This window comes from Neopsephotus bourkii, unplaced genomic scaffold (assembly GCF_033783945.1).
Source record: "Neopsephotus bourkii isolate Nb327-2 ecotype Australia unplaced genomic scaffold, CSIRO-AGI_Nbou_v1 NB_1051, whole genome shotgun sequence".
Lineage (NCBI taxonomy): Eukaryota > Metazoa > Chordata > Aves > Psittaciformes > Psittacidae > Neopsephotus > Neopsephotus bourkii.
The window spans coordinates 185,179-208,400 of record NW_026901540.1 but is presented as its reverse complement, the minus strand read 5'-3'; the positions used below and the strand labels follow the sequence as shown (position 1 = coordinate 208,400).

General features: G+C 39.8%; 1 protein-coding gene across 1 annotated transcript; it reads left to right on the top strand.

The window, feature by feature from the left end:
* The first annotated feature begins 424 nt into the window (after positions 1-424).
* Positions 425-21,462, top strand: CAAP1 (caspase activity and apoptosis inhibitor 1). Its single transcript, XM_061361039.1, has 6 exons — positions 425-697; positions 1,446-1,646; positions 2,711-2,795; positions 3,824-3,899; positions 12,800-12,870; positions 20,338-21,462. The coding sequence occupies exons 1-6, from the start codon at positions 569-571 to the stop codon at positions 20,679-20,681; spliced, it is 906 nt and encodes a 301-aa protein (XP_061217023.1). The 5' UTR covers positions 425-568; the 3' UTR covers positions 20,682-21,462.
* The last annotated feature ends 1,760 nt before the right edge of the window (positions 21,463-23,222 follow it).

The window sequence follows — 23,222 nt, the reverse complement described above, 5'->3', positions numbered from 1 at the left end:
TATATATATATTGAACGGCAACTGCAGACAAAGAGAGGAGTGAGAACCTGTGAAAGCAACAGCCCTGCAGACACCAATGTCAGTGCAGAAGGAGGGCAGGAGGTATTGCAGATGCCAGAGCAGAAATTCCCCTGCAGCCTGTGGTGCAAAACATGGTGAGGCTGCTGAGCCCCTGCAGCCCACGGAGGTCCCGTGGAGATTAAACCGTACCTACGAAGGGTCAAAGATACTTCTGTAAATGGGTGGCTTGCCTACGTTTGCGAACAGTTGTATCCTCACCTCGCTACCCGAAAAACATTACAGGAGCGTCCCAAGACCGCTCCGGGCCCCGGCAAGCGGAAAGCCTGCGGAGCGCGACAGCGGCACCCGCCTGAGGCCAAAGAGCGGCCGGGTCCGTTGCCCATACAGCAGCTGTCCCATCGCGGCCAGGGCTCCGCAGACCGGACCTCGCTCCCCTCAGAGGCCGCCGGAAGAGGCGTGGCACGCGGCGCGGCCGCCTGTGAAGGCTCCGCCGGAAGGCGGGCCGGTGGCTGCGCGTAGATGCGGAGTCGGCGGGCCCCGCGGGGGGATGCCGGGCAGGAAGTCCTCCCGCGACAAGAAGCGGCGCCGGTCGCGCTCCTGCTGCCCCGAGGGAGCCGCGGCGGACAGCGGTGACAGGAAGCGGCGGAGGACTGAGTCTAACCACGGCGCCACAGAGGTAGGGAGGGAGGGGCAGCCTAACGCTGCCGTGTCTCTTCCGTCTCGAACTGAGAGAGCTCGGGCCGCTTCCCGCTGCCGTCCGCCCGTCTCCCTTCCGTGACGCCCGGCAGTCGCTGCCGTTTGACGACGACAGGGGCTGTGGGCCAGCGGCCGTGCCTTCTCCTCTGCTGGCGGTTGCGGCCGGCTGCTGTCCGTACCGGTCATGCTCGGGCAGAGACCGGCCGGTGCGGCCGCCGGGGTGAGGCTGGTCCGTGACCGGCCCTGGGTGTGGGTCTGTCCGAGGAGATGTAGGTGCGCCAGGACACGCACTCGCGTGACGCACCCTCCTCAGTGGTGCGTGGGGTGTCAAAGCGTGTTTCTAGCTGTAAATTACGAGATTGCTGATGTTATTGTACAGCAAATCAGAGAGCTGCATTTCTGCTGCTTTAAAGGGTGCTTTCACGTATAAACAGCAGCTAGGTATTTGCAGCTAAAATTTTACAGCGAGCGTTTAAAAGTATGTTTCACTTCCTTAACTTTTAAAAGTTCCTCTATCATAAGAATGATTTCAGTATCTAGAAGTGTAGCTTCTGTAATGCAGTTACCTTGCAAGCTAAAACACTGTAGGGAAGTTCAGAAGTCCACCTTAAGATGCACCTTACACTTATGAAGGGAAAACTATTGCAAGCATGAATGAGGCTGTAGGTTTCTTTCTTCTGCAGTTCACTAAAAAAGGCGGAAACACTACTAGTTCTCTTTTATTATAGGAAGCAAAATGCAGCGTGCCATCTGGAGAAAAAGTGGAAGAAGCTGATCAACTCAGTGATATAGAAGAAGGAGGATTAGATCTCAGTGTGTCACTCAAACCTGTCAGTTTCTACATCACAGACAAAAAAGAAATGCTTCAACAGTGTTTCTGTGTTATAGGAGAGAAAAAACTACAGAAGATGCTCCCTGATATTTTAAAGGTACTGAAACACACCTTTTGTACATACGTTTTATATACCCTTTTTTACAAGCTTGAATGCTTGTGTAACAAAGCACTTTTATCTCTCGCATGTAGTGGATTTCCAGCTTAAAAGCTGCCTGTGTATTTCTTAAACAAATGCCTTTGACATTTATGTTTTTGAAAGTGAGACTTTCTTAAGATTTGATGTAGTTATTTCAGCTTACTTCTTTCTTCCAGTGCTCAGCCATTGCTGAACTGTGGGCTGCATATTTGCATACTGTCTGTCTCTACTTGTTAGGTAAATGCAAAAGGAATTTCATAATTGTGTGCACTAAGATTCAGTAGTGTTGTTCACTAATAGATATGCTGATTTCTTAATGAAAGCTCGATTTCTGTTCGTGTCAGCTGAATTTCTTTGTATGGCATTAAATGATGAGGCAATAAAACTCCTTCTTGATAAATAGCTTCTGAAGTTGTAACTTTTGTGGACTTCAGCGGTAGTATTCCTAGTTTTACTGGCTTAGTACGTGTGCCCTTTGAGTCTTGTGAACTGCAGGACTTGGTAAAAGTAGGTTAGGTTACTAGCCTGTGCAGAAGAGGCTGCAGACAAAGTGCTACCTGCAACGCAAGTGTTTGTTAATAGTTTTTAAAATGTTGTTGCTTAATTATGTGATTCACCTGCTCCCGAGTGATGGAGAATTAGGACCAAACAGGGCTCTAGTTGTTTGGTGTTCTGTGCTTCAGACACATGGCCCAATATTTCTACTGTTCAGTGTTGCAGCTGCAGTAAAAACTCCCAAGCCATAGGTCAAGTAACTGATACTGTGTATTGCTTCACCTCCTTACCACCATTCCAGAAAAAAGCATACACACTATTTTTGGTAGTTGTCAAAGCTGAAACGCCTAACTGGTGTTCTTCAGCAGTTCTGTCAATGCGGGTCAGAATAGGGAGGGGACTTGCATTCTGAGTTAAGTCTTCATTCAACACAGTTGGAGTGCTACTTACTATGATTACTCTTTTATTCATGATTACTCTTTCTGCAGAAATTTTCAGTAGATTGTGGTCTGTCTTATCTGTCTTAGAACTGTTCCATGGATGAAATCAAAAGGCTTTGCTTGGAGCAGTTGGAGCTATTATCTGAAAAAAAGCTGTTGAAGATACTTGAAGGTATGTATGAAACTTCTAAGTGCCACTGTACCCCAGAAAACAGTCTGCTTCTAAACTGGGTTTTCACTCTCTTTCTAGTTACTTTATAAATACATATATGCACTAATAAGTATATATTACTTATTATTACTTTCACATATTAGTATGCATACATATGTTAGTGTTATGTATATACACCTGTTAATAGCATGTATGGGGTGTGTATATATATATATATATATGCTGGTTTTGACGTTTTAAGCTTGAACAAAATTGTCCATTGACTTAGAAACTATTCAGAACACATTCAGAAAGCAGTAGTATAAGCTTCTTTTCTTTAGTACCCAAATGAAGAACAAAGCTTTTGACTCAAAAAAAAAACCCCACCAAAACAAACAAACCAACACCCCCCCCCACCAAACCTAGGAGTATAGAGGTATTGTTTGAAATCCATTAACTTAGATAATCTGACAGTAAACTGCTTCCTGATTCTCTGCAGGGAAATCTGCATAACTGCAATACTAGTTCAGTTACAGTAGAAATTGTACTAGGATATTTGGTGTAGTTAAAAGATTATGAGTGGATCCCTCTGCTCTGCTGAGACAAATGGTTCATGTACTTAGATTAAGGTTATGACATTCCAGCTTTTCATTATCTTCTTGAACTTGTTATTTGAGGCCTCTAGAATTTATTTGTAAACTTATTCTGTCTTCTCAATGAAGTGAAACTCTTTGAATCTTGAATGTTGCAGAGTACCTTGTATTATTTTTGTCTCCTGTGCTTTATTTTTAGCATCTATAGTGTTGTACTAGCAATGTGTATTCTGTTGGGTATTTTCATAATACTGTAGAACTGAAAAATGCCAGCTCTGTGGCTAGCAGAAAACTCACAAATAAGGTTTTTGGTTTTGATTAAGTCTAATTTTAGAGCATCTGCTTTAACTGAGAAGAAAAAATCTGCTGGTTGCTATTGTTAAGAGTAAGCCTAACTATGTAACATTAATTATATCACCTGCTTAAATTTTCATGTTTGAAATTGTGTGTATCTAGGCAAGATTGGAGCTGATTCTGATCCTGAAGAGGAAGCAGACGAAAGAGGCAAGACTGGAGGTGAATCAGTCCGTCAGTGAGTAAAAGACAAAACATTGAATTTAAGATTACTGAACAATGCAGTCATTTTTTATGAGAAGTGATCAAATAGAACATTGGAAGACTTGGTCACTATATCCTTGACTATGTGATTACTTCAGTTGAATGACAGTGAGCTGTGACTGCTAGCAAGTGCTAAACTATAAAATGACTTTGTCACCTTATAATGTTGTCTGAAGCACATAACTGGGTTTCATAGTGGTTTTACTGCCCACTAGCTGAGGTGTGGTAATTGAACATGTGCACACCCCTAGCCTGCAGCAGAAGTGAAGTAATATGGGTTAGGTTAATGTTCTTTCAGTGAGATAAAGCAGGTTAAGTAGTCCCTTCCCACTTAGGTCAGTGAACTGTTTATTTTCAATTCAGCTGAGGTATATCACTCCTCATCCACTCTCCTGTTCCTTCATTCCTGACCCAATTGAAGCCACATGTTCTCAGTCAGGGATGTTATAGAATGTCTAGAGTTTCAAGAACATAAGCTTCTAATTTCTTGGTTTTAGATTGGCATTTGTCAGTTTCAAAAAGGCCAGTACTTTTTAACCTTTTCTTAAAATACTTGTCTGTTATTTGAAGACAAGTCTTTTGTAGTATATTGCAAAGTCAGTTTATTGAATAGGTGAACTAATTCCAACAGTTTCTATAGAAGTAGTGAAGGGAAAAACAAAGTTACTAGTTAACACCCACAATTTTTTGAGTCTAACTTGGTTGTAAAAGACAAAATAGAAAGCTTTTCCATTTTCATTGCTGACCTGATTACAGTTGGTCCACTGATTCAGTGCACAAACTTGATAAACCTCTGACACAATACAAGACAATATGCCAATGTTAGGTTAGCACATTAAAGTTCCTTGTAGTTGCTGGTTTAGTTAGTTCATTTAGGTGTACCAACTAGAAACAAATGATTAGGAAAGGTGGTGATAATAATCCGTATCTCACATTCTGGTCAGTATTTTTGATTTAACTGACCTGGTTTCTGATCCTGTCTTTGACTAAGAACAAGTTATTGAATGAAGTAGTTTTTCTTTGATCACATCTCATCATACAAATATACTAGCAAATTGAATGACACTAAGTTAAGTGATGTTTCAGTTTTTCTCGTGTGGTAGTTTTAATACTTTCTGGCACTGTTTCTTCTGGCGTTCCATTTAGAGCTGATTTGTGACTGTACTCTCCTTTTTGCTATTTATTGCTTACATGATCTGTGAATGGTGTCAGTACACCCATTTATGTAGATCAATTTTCTTATTTTGGACATCGCCCACTGCTGGCTATAAAAAAAAAAAAAAAAAAAACAAAAAAAATACAAAATATGTTAAATACCAGGTCTCTGTTTAAAGGAGTCTCTGTTAAAGGACTGATATTTTGCCAGTAAATTTCTAAATAAAATGAGAAAACAAACTGGTTGGCTGAGGAAACCATGAAAAATGGCCCAGGATTTTGATTTTTGGAGAAATTACATGATTTCTTTAAGGCCTAATTCACGAGCTCTTTACTGTTGTGAAATACATTAAATGCTCTTCACCTTTAAGAGGTATGGCAGGATTAGTGCTGCTGGATTTCAGGAAGGCAGTTTCATGGCTGCATAGCTCCATGGCTGGAAGGTGTTTCCAAACTACTCTTGAGACATGTATTTATGACAGTAGATTGAGTGAAGTCTTGCTTATATGCATTACTTTATAGTAATAATTTGGGCTACTAAAAGCCTAAAAAGAGGAAATTCTTATTGACAATTAATGAGTTGAAAAAAAAATAAGGAAAGCAAGTGGGATTTACTTTTTTTTTAAATAGCAGGTGTCAGAAGATACTAAATAACCCTGTTGCCTGTGGCAAGTACGAAAGTTCCAGGAAAACACATCCATAGGATATGAATTGCAGTTTGGGAATCTACTGGTTTTATGTTGCATGAATAATATTCCAGGTATAAGCAGTGAGTAAATCAAAGTGAGTTGGTATTGTTTACCTTTTCTCATAGCTGTGGTGAGGTATAGCAGAATTAAAACTGGCCAAGTTCTTTAAGCATTGCTGCAGTTACCAAAACCTGACAAAGCTAGGTCACCTGATGTTGCTGATGAAAGACGTGAGGAGTAACTGAGAGCAAAAATAGGAAATTATGTTTAAAAAAGTAAAAACCTGAGAGATATTGATCAAACTTATAGAGCAGATTGCTTCCTTTGACAAACAGAATCGTTGAGGTGCCCCTCATTCTTGTATCTCTATCTCCACCCTGATTAATATTTCAGATCCAACCAAGCTGGTCAGGCAAGATATGTTGATGTAGGAATTGTGACTTCATTCCCCTTACAATGCAGCGGGTGAAAAAATGGTACTGCTACACAGATGAGTGCTATCTCAGAGCCTTGTGTCGTAGGTCAGCTGTGTTAGCTTTAACAATAAAAACAACAAAACAATGGGAAAGCTGTTTCGATGATAGAGAAATAAAGGAATAGGAAGAAGTAGGTGAAATGGGGAAAATTAAGGTTTTATATTAATCATTAAGCACAGTGCTCAGTAAGTAGATCAGTATTACACTTTTACAACTGTAAAATTCCACAAGCCCTTTTTACTAAATAGGTCTAATCTTTTGGCATTTAGGTTAACTGTTTTTGTAACCTCTGTGTAAATAAATGTAAATGCAAGTTTGCAAAACTTCAGAAAACTTGTGTTTCAGCCAGAACAGAAACAAGTCAGTCAGTACGCAGGGAAGCTAAAGATGCAAGAGTGAACAAACAGGGAAAAAGGCACTGGTAAGATAAACTTTGGTTGTTTGTAATCGTTTTCCCATTTTTAATTGTAACCTGAGTTTAAATGGGTGAATTTGTCTGCCCTGGAAGAAAAAAGACTTTTCAGAATTAAAAAGGCACTTTCTTTTTTTTTTTATTCTTACTGTTCATTCTTCCTAGTTTGTCTTTATTATTTATTTTCTTGTAAATAAATACTTTTTTCTGCATTTTATCAGTGACACAACATTAAAGCTTTTTTGTTTAAATACAGCTTATCTTAATTGTTTTCATGGACATGTAAACATGGGAGGGCAGAATGTGAAAAGCAAATGATACTCAAGTAAAAAAATTGTTAACTGATTGGAAACATCAGTTTATTTCTTTTATTCTTTTATTGTTCCTTAAAAGAAAAAAAATCAACGAACTTGTACCTTCAGCAATCTATATATCAGTAGAAATCCAGAAACCCTAAATTAATACATCTGAAGAAATTGCAAGTGTATTAAAAAATACAGGCTTTCTTAGAAGGGTGTAGTTTGACCATCCCTCTTCCTGCCGCCATAGAGAGTTACCTGTCTCTAAACACCAGCTTCCTGTCTGTACCATCTAAAAGGAGCAGAGATTTAGTTTCTTCAGGTGCAGGAAAGATTGCAAAATGCAGATCTTTATGTGAAGCTTTGGATGGTGTTGCATCTGTAATTGTAAATTGAACATTGAGCCTTCCTTTTTCTACTGCACGTATCCTCATTCTGACATCAGAACTGGAAGTCCTGAGGCTTATTCCTAAATTTCAGCTCTGTAAAAGTTTCACATGCTTCCATTAGCATGTAAAACACTTGCTCTGTTATTTTGTCGCTAGCTGCTTCCTGAGTTAAACACTGCAAATCCTGGAATAAGCCAACAAGAGAACTGAAGAAGCAGGGCAAGTATTTGCCAATAACTGTAAATTGCTGTTACAATAGATAGCTTTGTTACTTCGGCTTTGTGTAGATTTTTGGTTATGCAGTTCTCAGATTTTTGTTACTGTTTCTGTGTTACTGTCTGCAGTGGAATATTGTTAAACCAAGAGCATTGTTGTATGCCACACTTCCAAACTAAATGACAGATAATTAATTAAAAAGAGTTAGCCAGTTCATGTCCTGTTCTTTTCCTGTTCCCTGAATTGACTCTTGAAATTCCCTCTTACAGAAAGACTAAGTAAATTATTTGTTGTAATAAAACATATAGTGAGAGAACAAGCATGCTAGTATTGTTAGTGATCATATATTCATGTGTATAATGTGAACAAATTATCTTTTGCTTTGGAAATCTAATGTGCTTATTTTTTTACTGTGTGAAAATCTGCAATTTAATATTCACCCTTTCAAGAATTCATAGGCTTTTTAGTGCTTTGCAGTCATGAGTCCAGTATTGCTTGTTTTGTTCTAGAAAGGTTAGTATTTTAAAGGTGTGCCTTGTTTTAACATGTTTTGCTGCTGGGTACTGGGCTGTTCCAGCATGCAATTGCCATCTGATATTTACACCTTTAGGGTAATTTGGTTATCTTCACTGTTTGGAATCACTAGAACAATAGGCTACATGAGTCACTGAATAGATATATCTGCGTTTGGCATCTGTTCACTGTCTTGTGTTCTGGTATCTTCAAACTTCACCTGTAATCAGACTGATGTACCTTTCATAGCTCATTAAACTGATTAGCGTCTGTCATTTAGGATACCTTTCCTGAGGACCACTACTTCCTAAGGACTTTTTTTTTTAGTTCTCATTTGTCCTGGAAAACTGCCCTTAGAACAGAAATTTTCAGGAAGCTTATGAGGACCTGGGACTCAACTAGAAATGTTTTTTAGACTTGGAACTGCAAAGACAAATTTTAGTTTAGGAAGGTACATACCCTTTATGCCAAAAATAGCAGAGATACTGATTTCAAGGCTCACTTCAGAGATTTAGATGTATGTTTCTTAACAACAGTTAAAAGCCCTGTAACGAAAGTCTCAGCATGACTGTATCTTATGTTGTCAGGCTGTCTTCTTGCATGACATTAAGATACATTTTTCTGTCACAGAACTTTTCCTCCTGGTTTTTCTGTCACAGAACTTTTCCTCCTGGTCTCTGACAACAGTTTCGACTACTGAAGGTTGATATCCTAGTGACCAACCAGTGTTGCAGTTTTAATCCTTAGCTATCCACTCTTTTGACCAGTACCCCTTTTCCTAACCTGTGCTGCCTTTTACCCCACTCTTCATAATCTGCTGGAGTTGTACCCAACTACCCTCAAACCTAAATTTCTTTGTCAGCTGTGCAGATTTCTGGAAGTAATAGGTTCTATACAGAATCCATGTATGTGAGCCCAGGTTAACAGTGCACTAGTGTGGAGCATGTCAATGTGAAAAGCTAGCATAGGGCAAATAGATATTCATAGCATTTGTCACCAATGAAGTGTAGTAGTTAGCTTCTTTCTGCTGAAGAGAATATACTGTGCAAATGTTTTTCTCTTTAAAAATAATAATAAAATGCTGAGTTTATCTCTTTCAAGAGTGACTTTGAACTTAACTGTTATGCTGAGGGGGAAGTAGCTTTAAAGACTGTTAAGAATATGGAGATACAAATCACTATGATCACTTACGAGCATGGCGTGGAAGAGGGTATTAAATGTGTATGCTGGTGTGCTGTGTCTTAAGTTTAGGTTAATACATCTTCTGCTGCCATTGTTTGAAGACATGATGTTATACTACCCATCATTAACCCTATAAGCAATATAGGTAATTAGGACAAAAAGTATTTTTACTAACAAACTAAACAAGGTTAACAAGTTAAGACCAAAACTAAACGGAACTGAAATGCTTCTGCTTGGCCACAAGATGGTGCAGAATGCCTGCCTGTTAAATGAAGTAGTGAAAGTTCAGAAAAACAGTTGAATGCAGTCAATTTGGAAGGAGTAAAATGTGCTATAGAAGTACTTCTGGTTTTAAAAAAAATTGCTGACATATGTTTCTTTAAAGAGAGCATTGATTTACTTCAATCAGTGATACTGTCAAGGCAACAGGAGGAAACTTTACAGGTTCTGGTGTGTGGGTTTTCTTTATTTGATAATTTCTTCTTGTGTAGCTGTTAAAATGGGTGTAGGTGATTTCAGCTAATGCTAGACCTCAGAAGCTCTGAGGCTTCTGTCAAAGGAGTGATTGTAATTCCTTAGTGAAATTTGGCATTGGAGCTCAGGGTGATACCAGAGATGCGAAGTTTCTTGCCTGGATACTGTTTGTTTGAAGTCTGACTTTCCCATGGTGCTGTCCAGTGCAGAGGTGTTCAGATGTTCAGTTCAAAATGATGAATTGTGTGCGTGTGAGGAAGGTTAGGGTAGGGGCAGCATGAGCTGCTTTTGCTCTTAGTGATGAGCAGGGTATATCGCCAGCTTATTTTGGTCGAAGGTCAAGTGACTAATCATTAGGAGTTGTGTATGTGGTACCTGACGCCGAGACCTCTCATACTTGCTGGCTAGACCAGCCTGAGGTTTCTTAGTGAATTACAAGCATCTACATACATGCTGATGCATGACATTGAACTTCCTTGAGGAAACGCACACATTTTTTATTCTGTCTGGTTTGTGGCAGCACAGTTCTGCAGGCCTCTATGATCTCCTTTGCAGTTGCAGGCACACTACATATATGTATGTATGTATGTATACAGAGATTAGTATCCTCTCATTTGGAAGAATGGTATGGTGATAGAGTTCAGTAAGAAGGCAGGGCAAATCTGTTTATGCTCTGCTGGCCCTTTATAATTTTTTCTTTTTTTTCTTTTTTTCTTTTTTTTTCCTGGTCTCTCCCTCTTTCCACCCGTTTTCTTCCTCTGAATATCCCATGCTGCCTTACATGTTTCTACATTCCCCTTAAAAGACATCTGCCAGTATGTTTTGGGCAATCCTGAAATGCTCTTCCACAGCATCCCATAAAGACTGCTTTCCCCCTGTAGACAGTAATACACTTCAGTCTATAAAGTGATTTCTCTAGCTGACTGCTCTCACAAGGTTTTATTGCCGGAAGGATGGACTGGTTGCTGTACTTTCACAGCCCTAGGAGCAGTTCAGGCAGGGTGATCCCTCTACACTGGTGAAGTCACTCAAGGTTCTCTGCTTGCCATTTTCTTGGGCTCCTTGCCGGGTCTTTGTGCTTATGTTGGCTCACCATTAAATGCATAACCTAATGGACAGGACAGTACAATGGAGAACTGAGTGAAATAAGCCTTGGCAAGTGACAAGAGACCAAAGCATGAAATTCCTGGGAAGGTGTGCTGTGAGTGCGTCATGGACAGATTTTGTTGGTGGTCTGTGCTGGCAGCTGGCCTAACCCCACCCAGTAGTGGAGGTGGGTAGAGAAATGTTAATATCCAAGAGTCTGGCACTTTATTAAAGCAGAGGACCAGCGAAGCTTTGGTCGTAAGCTGTGGCTTGTGCTATGAGTACTGAGGGTATTTCCCCTGGTATAGACTGCACAGGCTAACTGGAGTAGTCTCAGTTAACTGTGACCACATGGGGGTGTGTATTGGAGCAAAATTTCTCACAGTCTGTTTTCTGTTTGATCTACTTAATAACTTGAACATGGTGATGTCATGTTTAAGTCCAGTGATTGTCCAGTGTTCCTTTTCCCCCTAACAGCAGGGAGACTGAGAGTCTCGTTAACATGTCTAAACCACCACATACAGCAGACCTTTTGTTCAACACATACACACAGAGATACCACATACAGCAGACAAATTTTATTTGTTGAATTCATGGGTTTATTTTACATCTAATGAGTGAGGGCTGTAATCCATCCTGCACACCTCTGGCCTTTGTAATACAAGACTGATGACTGGAATGGAAAGCACCTTAGAAAACTCTCTTGTTAAGAGGCAAAGTTTAAATAATTTTCTGAAGGAGTTAGCCATACATACAGAACTTTCTGCTCAGCACATCTATTTGAACATCTAGTTGTTTCCATTCTTTCAGCCCTGCCTTGGAATGGAAGTTCCAACGCAAATTAAAAGGCTGTACATTTTCTTTACTAAGGTGCAGAACACTTAGAAGTCTTTCAGGGTGCTGTGTGCTACACATTCTTTTTTATTCCATGCTGCCATACACATTTATGTAGCGATGAGTACAGAAAGTGGGATAGATAGAACAGTCTATTGATTTGTAATGTTTGCTACTACAGAAAGAGAAAAAGCAATCAAAATAACTCTCTCTCAAACCAGGATGGCTAAAAGTGTTTTGGTGTTCTCCCTCCTGACACAGTGATTGGACACCTTAAAAAAAAAAAAAAAACAAACTGTATTCAATTTTAGGAAAAGCCTTCAGGTCATGACGGAAAAAACCCAAGTGTTAGTCATTATATTTACATCTGTGTTACCAGAATACTGCTATCCTTTTTATAGGGCTGTTTAGCTACCATAGCATAGTTGCGCTGATTCCATATTAATATGTATGAAATCAGTGCCGCACCAATATTTAGGGTAGGAAATCGGTGGTTCAGTTGTCAAGATGCTCACTAAATGTGGCCATTGAATTTGTCCTGTGATTCTGATTCCTTCTGCCTTCCTCCTTCCTGTATATTTCTCAGTATTTTCACAGTTTATGTAATTAATCTGTGCAAAATGTGTGAAGGACATGAATGCTTCATAAAGTATCTTTTCCTCATATTTTGTATAAAGGAGTTGAAACTTTGCAGGTCAAGGGTAAAAATCCTGAAATAGAAGAAATAAGAGAAATGCAGATTCTGAACACAATCTCAGTCGAGTTGCATTTCTTTCTAAAAAGTGTGCCTCTGTGAAACTGTGAGGTTGTGATGTAGGAGAGGTGGATGGTTGTGGGATGATTGTAACTTCATGAAAATAGCTTCTTGATTTTGAAAGAAAACAGTAAACACTATATAAATGCAACTGAAATTATATTTTTTTTTCAAGTCATTCAGCTGTGTGACTGTTTAGAGAAAAGCTCCTAAGAGACTGCTGGTGAAGATTATTAGTCTGAAAGGCCAGAGCATAGTGGAAATAGTTGCTTTAATTTCTCCAATTAAGTTTCACATAATTTCCACGTAATTTCTTCAATTAAATTAAATGCTTCTTAGAAAGTTCTCTTAATTGTAAAAAGTGTAGATTAAAATATTTTCTTACTTGTTTCCAGACAGGACAACAGTATAGACTCTACTTCCTGTCTCAGAGAAGACAAGCTGGAAAGTCAAGAATCAAAACAAGGTATGTAGTGGAGAAGGCTGAAAATCTGTTTTTTTGCTGTTGGGCAGGGGCTAATTCCAGATAACTGACAGCTCTCTTTTGACCAGTAGCTGCAGTCTACTGTAGCTGCAAGAGAAGCACCTTCTTAGAAATCAGCTTGCATGGGGTCACAACATTTCTCTTGGGACCAGTTTCAGAAAAGGAGAAGGGAACATTGAAAAAGACATTGTAGTAACTTTGGCTAGAAGCAAATTGCAGCTGTTCAAAATTTGCTACTTTAGCTTCTAAAACATATCTGAAGCTCTTGTGAGGCTTGTTTAGCTCTTCATATACAGTTTTTCAGCTGAAGAGAAACCTCAGTAATTTCAGTTTCTTGGTACAGGCAATTCCTAATACTGCTATTACCATTTGCTCTATTCTTTTAGAGTCAGTTTTGCTTTCTGTTGAGATGATCAGGAGAGTTGACAGTACTCTGTTTTGATACTCATAGAAATCCATTATAATATAATAATTTTTTGCCAAAGGACTGCTTATAATTTTGTTCAGTCTTAGTATGTGGTACCTTGCTTGCTTTGACTGCAGAGCTGAGGTCCAGTGGTATGGTGCTTAACACCCACCACTCCCAATAACTGACATATTTTTACTTGAAGTTAGTGCCAGGGAAGTGCACGCTTAAATCTTTGACTCTCTGAGGATGGATGTTGCCTTGTATATTTTCTCTTTTTAAATGCAAAAATGTAGTGGGTGAGATACTCAGAAACTACAGTGATTGAAAGAGTAGAAAATGCAAAAGCAGGTAGGTTAGTGGTACACATTTGATTACCTGCTGCACCAGGAAACAGTTTTCCTAACCTGCAGCAGTATTTGTTATATTCCAGTCATTAAATCAGCACTGTGTAACGACTGCCTGTATCCTGTATTGTTTCCTTGCACAAAGCCCTAGAATTGTAGGAATTCTGCCTCAGTCTGCTTATTTTCATTTAGACCAGCTATATGCAGTAACATCAGAAACAGCTTTTCCAGTCAAAGAGGTTTGCAAATTCTTCTAAGCTGTATTTCTCTCCTGCAAAGATCTAACATTATTTGCTTCCTGCAGCTCCTGTTTTGCAGTTCAGAATGTTGTCTTAAAGATGTCTCTTGGAATAACTTTGTAAAAAATGTTGTTTTTTTTTTTTTTCTGAAGTTGTTAGTGCGGGGAATTAAACAGAGAGGGAAGAGTCAAAAGGATGAAAATTTTTAGGAGCAGGTTGTTACGGCTTCGTGAGGAATGCTTTAGATGTTGCTTGTTGTACTATATGGATTGACCTAAGAACTGACAGATTTGCTGCAAATCTCTTACTTTTCTGTTATGAAAGGGAATTGATGACTGTTGTAGGTGATTGCTTCATTGTTGTTTTTATGACTTAATCAACCAGAGTATCATGATGTCTTTGGGCTGTAACAGTGGCTCCACTCAACATGTTAGCTTCAAAGAGCTTTTGAGAATCAAAATTCATCCCTATGAATTTAAAAATGTAACTCTATAATTGTTCTGCTGAGCTGCAGTGTGTTATGCTATGGAGAAAAAAAAAGAATGAGAGGATAAGCAAAAGTGGATAAAATAAAATTAAAAAATGGAATTAAGTGTGCTAAAAGAATTTCGCAACAGTAGCTGAAGAAAAATTGAAAAGCTATCAAAATGAAAAATATAATGAGAAATATGAACCATGATCTTTATTACTGGGTAAAACCACACTTCAAAAGAGGGAAATAAAGCATACCAGCTAATTTAAGATTTGTAGGCCAATGAGCTTGTATTATACATTTTTGGAGGCAGTATTTCTAAATTGGAACTGAAATGCCATGAAAAATCATAGCCTGTGATCAGTAGTGAATATGATTCTATGATTCTATGTGAATATCTTTAATCTTGAATCAATAAAATCCTTGGAGTTAGTTTTAAAATGTTACTGTTGCTTATAAAACCAATTAGAGATTTTTTTGACTAGAAAATAAGAACTAGTTTGTTTGCCTGCCTCTCTCTCTCACTCCCATCCCCTCATTTTTTTTTAAGCAGAAAATGTGCATTAATAGCGTTCTTAGTAGTCTGTAGTGATTATTTTTTTCTCCACACCCTCAGGATAGCAAGAATGTCATAAGCCCCCAAGAAAAATAGATCTTTTCTAAGGCTTTTGTGTACTGCTAATGAATTAAATGCATGCATGTACCAAAAGGCATTCTAAAATAGAATCATAGAATCATAGAACAGTTAGGGTTGGAAAGGACCTTAAGATCATCAAGTTCCAACCCCCTGCCATGGGCAGGGACACCTCGCTCTAAACCATATCACCCAAGGCCTCGTCCAACTTGGCCTTGAACACTGCCAGGGATGGAGCATTCACAATCTCCCTGGGCAACCCATTCCAGTGCCTCACCACTCTAACAGGAAAGAATTTCCTCCTTATATCAAATCTAAACTTCCTCTGTTTAAGTTTTAACCCATTACCCCTTGTCCTATCACTACATATCCTAATGAAGAGTCCCTCCCCAGCATCCCTATAGGCCCCCTTCAGATACTGGAAGGCTGCTGTGAGGTCTCCACGCAGCCATCTCTTCTCCAGGCTGAACAGTCCCAACTTTCTCAGCCGATCTTCATATGGGAGGTGCTCCAGTCCCCTGATCATTCTCGTGGCCCTCCTCTGGACCTTTTCCAACACATCCATGTCCTTTTTATGTTGAGGACACCAGAACTGCACACAATACTCCATGTGAGGTCTCACGAGAGCAGAATAAAGGGGCAGGATCATCTCCTTCGACCTGCTGGTCACGCCCCTTCTGATGCAGCCCAAGATACGGTTGGCTTTCTGGGCTGCAAGCACACACTGAAGCCGGCTCATGTTCATTTTCTCATTGACCAACACCCCCAAGTCCTTCTCTGCAGGGCTGCTCTGAATCTCTTCTCTGCCCAGCCTGTAGCTGTGCCTGGGATTGCTCCAACCCAGGTGTAGGACCTTGCACTTGGCATGGTTAAACTTTATGAGGTTGGCATCATCCCACCTCACAAGCGTGTCAAGGTCCCTCTGGATGGCATTCCTTCCCTCCAGCGTATCAACCAAACCACACAGCTTGGTGTCATCGGCAAACTTGCTGAGGGTGCGCTCAATCCCACTGTCCATGGCAGTGACGAAGATGTTAAACAAGACCGGTCCCAACGCCGATCACTGAGGGACACCACTCGTTACTGTTCTCCAGCTGGACTTTGAGCCATTGACCACAACTCTTTGTGTACGGCCCTCCGGCCAGTTCTTTATCCACCGAGTGGTCCATTCATCAAATTGATGTCTCTCCAATTTAGAGACAAGAATGTTGAGTGGGACAGTGTCGAATGCTTTACTCAAGTCCAGGTAGATGACATCAACTGCTTTACCACTGTCCATCAGTTCTGTAGCCCCATCATAGAAGGCCACCAAATTGGTTGGGCAGGATTTCCCCTTAGTGAAGCCATGCTGGCTGTCACCAAGCACCTTGTTGTTTTTCATGTGCCTTAGCATGCCTTCCAGGAGAACCTGCTCCAAGATTTTGCCAGGCACAGAGGTGAGACTGACTGGTCTGTAATTGCCCGGGTTATCCATTTTCCCCTTTTTGAAAATGGGGGTTATATTTCCCTTTTTCCAGTCATCGGGAACTTCACCTGACTGCCATGATTTTTCAAGTATGTTGGGCAGTAGCTTAGCAACTTCCTTTGCCAGCTCCTTCAGGACCCGTGGATGGATTTCATCAGGTCCCATGGACTTGTGCGTGTTCAGATTTTTAAAATGGTCTCGAACCAGATCCTCTCCTACAGTGGGCCCAAGGTCTTCATTCTCACAGTCCCTGCAGCTGCCTTCCAAGACTTGGGTGGTGCAGTCAGAGCCTTTGCCAGTTAAGACCGAGGTAAAGAAGTCATTCAGAACCTCAGTCTTCTCCAAATCCTGTGTAGCTAGTTCACCCGAGAGCTTCCTGAGGGGGCCTACGTTCTCCCTAGTCTGTTTTTTATTCGGTACGTACCTGTAGAATCCCTTCCTGTTATCCTTAATATCCCTAGCCAAGTTTAATTCTAACTGGGCCTTATCTTTCCTAACCTGGTCCCTAGCTTCCTGGACAACTTCCTTGTACTCTTACCAGGCCACCTGTCCTTGCTTCCACTTCCTATAAAACTCTTTTTTCATTTGAATTTTCCTCAGCAGCTCCTTATCCATCCGAGGAGGTCTCCTGGCCCTCCTGCTGCACTTCCTTCTGGTTGGGATGCAACACTCCTGAGCTTGTAGCAGGTGATCCTTGAAGACCAACCAAGAGTCTTGTGCCCCCCTGCCCTCTAGGGCTATAGCCCATGGAACCTTACTAAGCAGGTTCCTGAAGAGGGCAAAGTCTGCTCTCTTGAAGTCCAGGGCAGTGAGCTTGCTGCACGCTCTTCTCACTGTCCTGAGGATCTCAAATTCAACCATCTCGTGGTCGCTGCATCCAAGGCTGCCTTGGAGCGCCACATTTCTGATGAGCGCTTCCCTGTTGGTGAGCATGAGTCAAGCATGGCACCTCTCCTTGTCGGTTCCTCTATTACTTGCAGAAGGAAGTTGTCTTCCACACAATCAAGGAACCTCCTGGATTGCTTGTGCCGGGCCGTACCGTCATTCCAACAGATGTCAGGGTGGTTGAAGTCACCCATGAGAACGAGGGCCTGTGAGCGTGAGGCTTTTTCTATCTGCCTATAGAGTGCTTCATCTGCATATTCCTTTTGATCAGGTGGTCTATAACAGATCCCCACAGTAATGTCTCCCATGAATGTTTTCCCTTTAACCTTGACCCACAGACTCTCTGTTAACTGATCACCTGTCCCCAGGCAGAGTTCCATACTCTCCAGCCTATCCCTAACATTAAAGGCAGCTCCCACTCTGTGCCTGCCAGGCCTGTCTTTTCTAAAGAGTCTTTAACCTTCCATTCCAACACTCCAGTCATAGGAGCCATCCCACCATGTTTCTGTGATGCCTATTACATCATACCCCCATAGACGAGCACACATCTCTAATTCCTCTTGTTTGTTCCCCATGCTACGGGCGTTTGTATAGAGGCATCTGAGCCAAGCTCCAAATGAAGCTGGCTCATTGGCTGGAGCAGCCGGAATATCTCTACATTGCTCTGAGCATTTATTATAGGTGCTGACAACTGACTGGGAGTGTTGGGATGGAATGATGCCCCCCTCCCCCAGCACATCTAGTTTAAAGCCTCCTTTATTCCTTTTTAAAGGATTGTTTGTCTTGTATCTGGAGCTCATGTCAAAAGAACATTCTTACTGAGAATTATTAAGAAAAAATTGAGAAGTTTTCCAGCAGTAAAACACGTGTGAGCATCTTGAGCAAAAAAGCCAGTGATAGGAAGATAATTATAGGTATTAAAACTATAGGTTCCTGTTGTGGTAGATTGCATTGTCAATGTTTTTTTAATATACTTTGAATGTCAGCAAGATCGTGACTGCAGGCTCTTAAAAAAAGAGCAATTCACAAAGGACGTACTTGCTTGGATTTTGATTGTATAGATTGTTTTGTTGCTGATGATCAGTCCTTGTAAATCTGTACTTCTGCCTTGCAAATTTGAGGTTCAGGAACTCAAAGGTATGAATTGATGAAAGTAACAGTAAAAAAAAAATTAAATCAGTGATTCGATGAAAGGGAATCTTTTAAAGACGGATGTCAACCCACTAATTTTAAGAATCAGTCACAAAATTGTTTAGACTAGAAGGGACTGTTCTGAGACCATTAAACCTGATGCTCCTGCTCAGCTAGAGCAGGGTGATTAGGACCATGTGCAGTTGAGTTTTGAATATGTATAAGGACAGAGACTCCCCAACCTCTCTGGGAAACCTGCACTGGTGTTTCACCACCCTCAAAGTATAAAAGTATGTTCAGATGAAATTTCCTGTGTTTTAATTTTTGCCTATTGCCATTAATCCTGTTAGTGAGCAGTGCTGAGAAGAATTTGGCTCCCTTGTCTTCATGCTGTCCCATATTTTCAAAGGAGAATTAAACAAAATTTAAAAAATGGGTTTGAAATACTGTCTGAATATATCTTAAAAGAGTATTTTGGATATGTAGAGAATCATTATAGACTAAAGTAACTTTCTCAGAATGGTTTGGGTTGGAAGAGACCTTAAAGATCATTTAGTTCGAATTCCCTTGCCACGGGCAGGGACATCTTCCACTAGATTTAGTTGCTTCAAGCCCTGTCCAACCTGGCCTTGAACACTGTCATGAATGGGACAACCACAGCTTCTCTGGGCAACCTGTGCCAGTGCCTCATCACCCTCAGAGTAAAGATTTTTTTCTTAATATCTAATCTAATTTACTGTCATCTTAAACCAATCCCCCTTATTCTGTCAGTATGTGCCCTTATGAAAAGTCCCTCTCCAGGTTTCTTGTTGGCCCCTTTAGGTACTGGAAGCTGCTCTAAGGTCTCTCCTGAGCGTTTTCTTCTTCAGGCTGAACAAGCCCAACTCTCTCAGCCTGTCTTCATAAGGAATGTAAACTTTCTTTGAATCTTTATGGTAAGAAATTGTATGTATTTCAAACCCACAGATGCTTAGCTCTAGAGCCCTGTTGTTAATTAGAGGGAGCACAGCTACACCCTTAGATAGTAATACTACCTAAACTGATTATAAAGCTTTAGAATCAAGGACTTTACCATGATCTATTCTATGAATTGTTTTAAGCAGGAGCAATTCCTACTGTAAGTTCCCATAGATGAAATGATTGGTGAAGAACTAATAATTTCTGAAGCCAGTTTGTCAAAAGCAGCAGTCTCACTGTAGCTAAATTATGAGAACAGTTGTTCAGGTTCTCTTAAGAGTTTTGACTTTCTTTTAAGTTGCACTGCCTCCTCTATTTTTATTTTTTTTAATGTTTTAATAAAATGCAACTTTCACCCAGCATTAAAAGTCAACGCCATAACTACATTCATGTTTTTACTGAGTTAAGTGTCTGAAAGACTTCTGAGAGATTCTGAATTGTAAGTGGAGTTTGGTTTACTACTGTAAAAGAGTACTCTGTTTAAAAAAACATGAAATGATTTTAAAGTGGCATTTCTAAAAGTACATTTTGAAAACTTTACTAAATTTACTTTAAAGATAAACAGTAATCAGTTTTGCACTGCAGAGTCTTCCTTGTTATAAAAAAACCTTATGACATTTTAATTGGAAAGATAGATCATGTAACTCCATAGGATGGAATAAATCTTCCTGGTACTGCTGCTTTGCTATACTGCCTGTTCTAAATGGGCATAAAAATGTATTAACAATTGTCTACATTAGGTCAGCCTTAAAAGTTGGAGGAGAAAAAGAGGAGGAATTAGTTGTCTTCATTTCATGAATCTTTTTTGCAACTCTTCATCTGCAGAGAAACCCTTTAAGCAGAAGTGATACTATAAGTTGAAAGAAAAATGTTTCTGTTTGGCAGCTGTATGATTGTTACACTTGTGTTACAGGCAAGGGAGAAGACAGTGATGTCCTCAGCATAAATGCAGATGCATATGATAGTGACATAGAAGGCCCATGCAATGAAGAAGAAGGCCCAGATGTGCAAGAGAACACTGTCAGAAGTGGAGCCAGTCAGTTAGACGACCTTCAGAAGGACATTGAAAAAAGCGTGAATGAGATACTGGGGTTGGCAGAGTCCAGCTCAAAGGAGCCTAAAGCAGCAACCTTAGCCATTGCTCCATCAGAAGATGTTCAGCCATCTGCACAACAGCTGGAGCTTCTGGAGCTTGAGATGAGGGCCAGAGCTATTAAGGCTCTGATGAAAGCTGGTGATGTAAAGAAACAGCCCTGAGATTGTTTAGAGTAAATTTTCAGTGTTTGTTTTGATGGATGTGATGTCTGTTATCCTCAGTGCTAACCTATGTTTGGGTTGAGTATGACATTCCTCATTCAAAACTTATTCTGTATCATGACCTGTGACTTCAGCCGCTGATAGTTGGCTTCATTGCCTTTAGTGTGCTGCTTCCATGATATGCACAGAGTAGTTTGATGCTTCACAGAGATCAGGTCTTTTTGTGTTGGGATGTCTCCTCAAGGAGTCACAGAGTATAGAGCTATATATATATATATATATATGTATACCAGGAGCCTGCTGCCTTTCAGAAAGGTTAGGAAAATCAAGTTCTTTACAACCCCATGGTTAGAAATTACCAGCTGTTTTGTTTATTAACAACTTGTTCAACTATTTGAGAAATTTGATTTTTATGTACTTCGTTAAAAATAACGTTTTTAAGGGGTCTTTCATTGTGTAACTGCCTTCAGCAGTCTGTGATAGGATTTGAGATTACTTATTTCTCTTTGGCATCCACCTCATCATGACATGGGTATTTTGAAAAATAAATGATTATTCACTTAAAAATATACTTAAATATTAGGAAGTTGAATTCCTGAAGGGAGGGATTTTTTTTTTTTCTTTTCAAATAAACAGTTGAACCATGGGATTTTTAAAGTTATGAAAGTGCCTGAAAGTGACAAATAGTGGATTTTTATACTGTTTGTCATGTAATTTTGTCATTCTGCTGTTTATGTCCTGTGTCATAACTGAAATAAAGAAAATGAGGGGTTTTTTTCTTGACTGTGAAGCTTTTTTGCTATTTCATTTAATATTTAGGGCAGAGCAGCAAATCAGGCTATTTAGAAGACCTTGAGGGTTTTAACATTTAACTGATGTAGTTATTTCATGTCACCTGTAAATAGGAAAACCCACCAAACTTCAGTATAGATGTTTTTTTTAGAAAGGACATTTATTTTATAAGGTTTTGAAATTATTCCACTTTCATCCATTTCAAGGGCATTTCTCTCTAAATTGTATTATAGGATTAATTTTCCTCCCATGATTTCTTACAACAGTTAAAGTAACTGAATTTGTTTTGGTTTAGTGCTGGTTTTATACTTGGCTGCTAATTAAACATATAGAATCATAGCATGCAAGAATGGTTTGACCTAGAAAGGACCTTAAAGATCATCTGTTTCCAACCAAACCACTGTGGGCAGGGATGCCTTCCACTAGTCTGGGTTGCTCCAAGCCCTGTGCAACCTGGCCTTGAACGCTGCCGGTGATGGAGCATTTACCACTTCTTTGGGCAACCTGTGCCAGTGCCTCACCACTCACAGTGAAGAATTTCTTCTTTATAACTAACCTAAATCTACCTTGTTTATGTTTGAACCCATTCCCCCTTTTCCTATTTAAATATTTGTGTTTTCTTTGTATACACACACACACAAATTGATTTTTTTTTTTTTCCCTTAGGTATGAAGTTTGCGAATCTGGTCGTGAAACTATTATATATTGTTAGTCCTGATTTTGCCTTTGTTGTTACCTATAAAGCAAATTAGATACTTAGCAGCAGTACCATAGATAATTTCCACATGCTGTTTTGTAATATTACTCCAGATGTTCTTTGCAAATATCATGTCTTTTTCATTTCCTCCCTTTATTATCTTTCTTCCCTTTCCTTTTTTTCCCTTTAACCTGCTTTCTACCATTTTCCTTTCTTTTTTGGTCATCAACTGCAATGTCTTCAGCACCAACCTTGTATATTTCCTAACGTCTTACTGAGTTCCTCTGGATTCAACACTATTGTGAGTACAATGGTAGAAAAATAGTGCAGTGTAAGTTTGATTATAAACTAAAACCTGTATTAAATATAGCTGAGAATTGCAGTGTTCATTTGCAAAATTATGGCAGTGACCTGAGTGAATTTCTCCTGACTGTATTCTGTTACTGATGGCAGAAACATTTTTTTATTTTTAACAAATGGAGGATGTAAGTTAGAATATATATATCAAATTCCAAAGGTAACTTAACTCTGTGTGTGAGTTGTCTCTACTTAATTTCATTTGGCTGTTTGGTGAACTTGTGATTTATTAGATTACAGGGAAACAAAAGCAGGTAATGAGAGACAGCTGGCAAAACCTGATGTGCTGTTTTGTTATTTGTAAAGTCGGAGGCTAGTGGAACTATGGTTGACTATAAAAATAAGTTTTACTGCTGCTATGCTTAGTTCCTTAAGGCAATGAACACTTTGCCTGCTGTGGAAACAAAAAATCTCACCTCAAGGACATTTGTTTCCTAGTCCTACTGTGCAAACAGTAGGAAAACTTATCTCCTATTGTCTGCCAGTCTTCTTTCCTGTCAATGTTAATTTGCCAATTCTACGGTGTGCCATAGCATTGACGAGGCTTGCAAAATCCCAAGCAATGGGAACAAACAAAAAAATCAGTCCTTAATATTGAAGTAAAATGTGCAATCGGGTAACAGCTGATAGAAAGAATAAATGTTTATAGACCTCTATCTTTCCTTTGCTGCTGGCACTCTCAACACTTGTGGTTT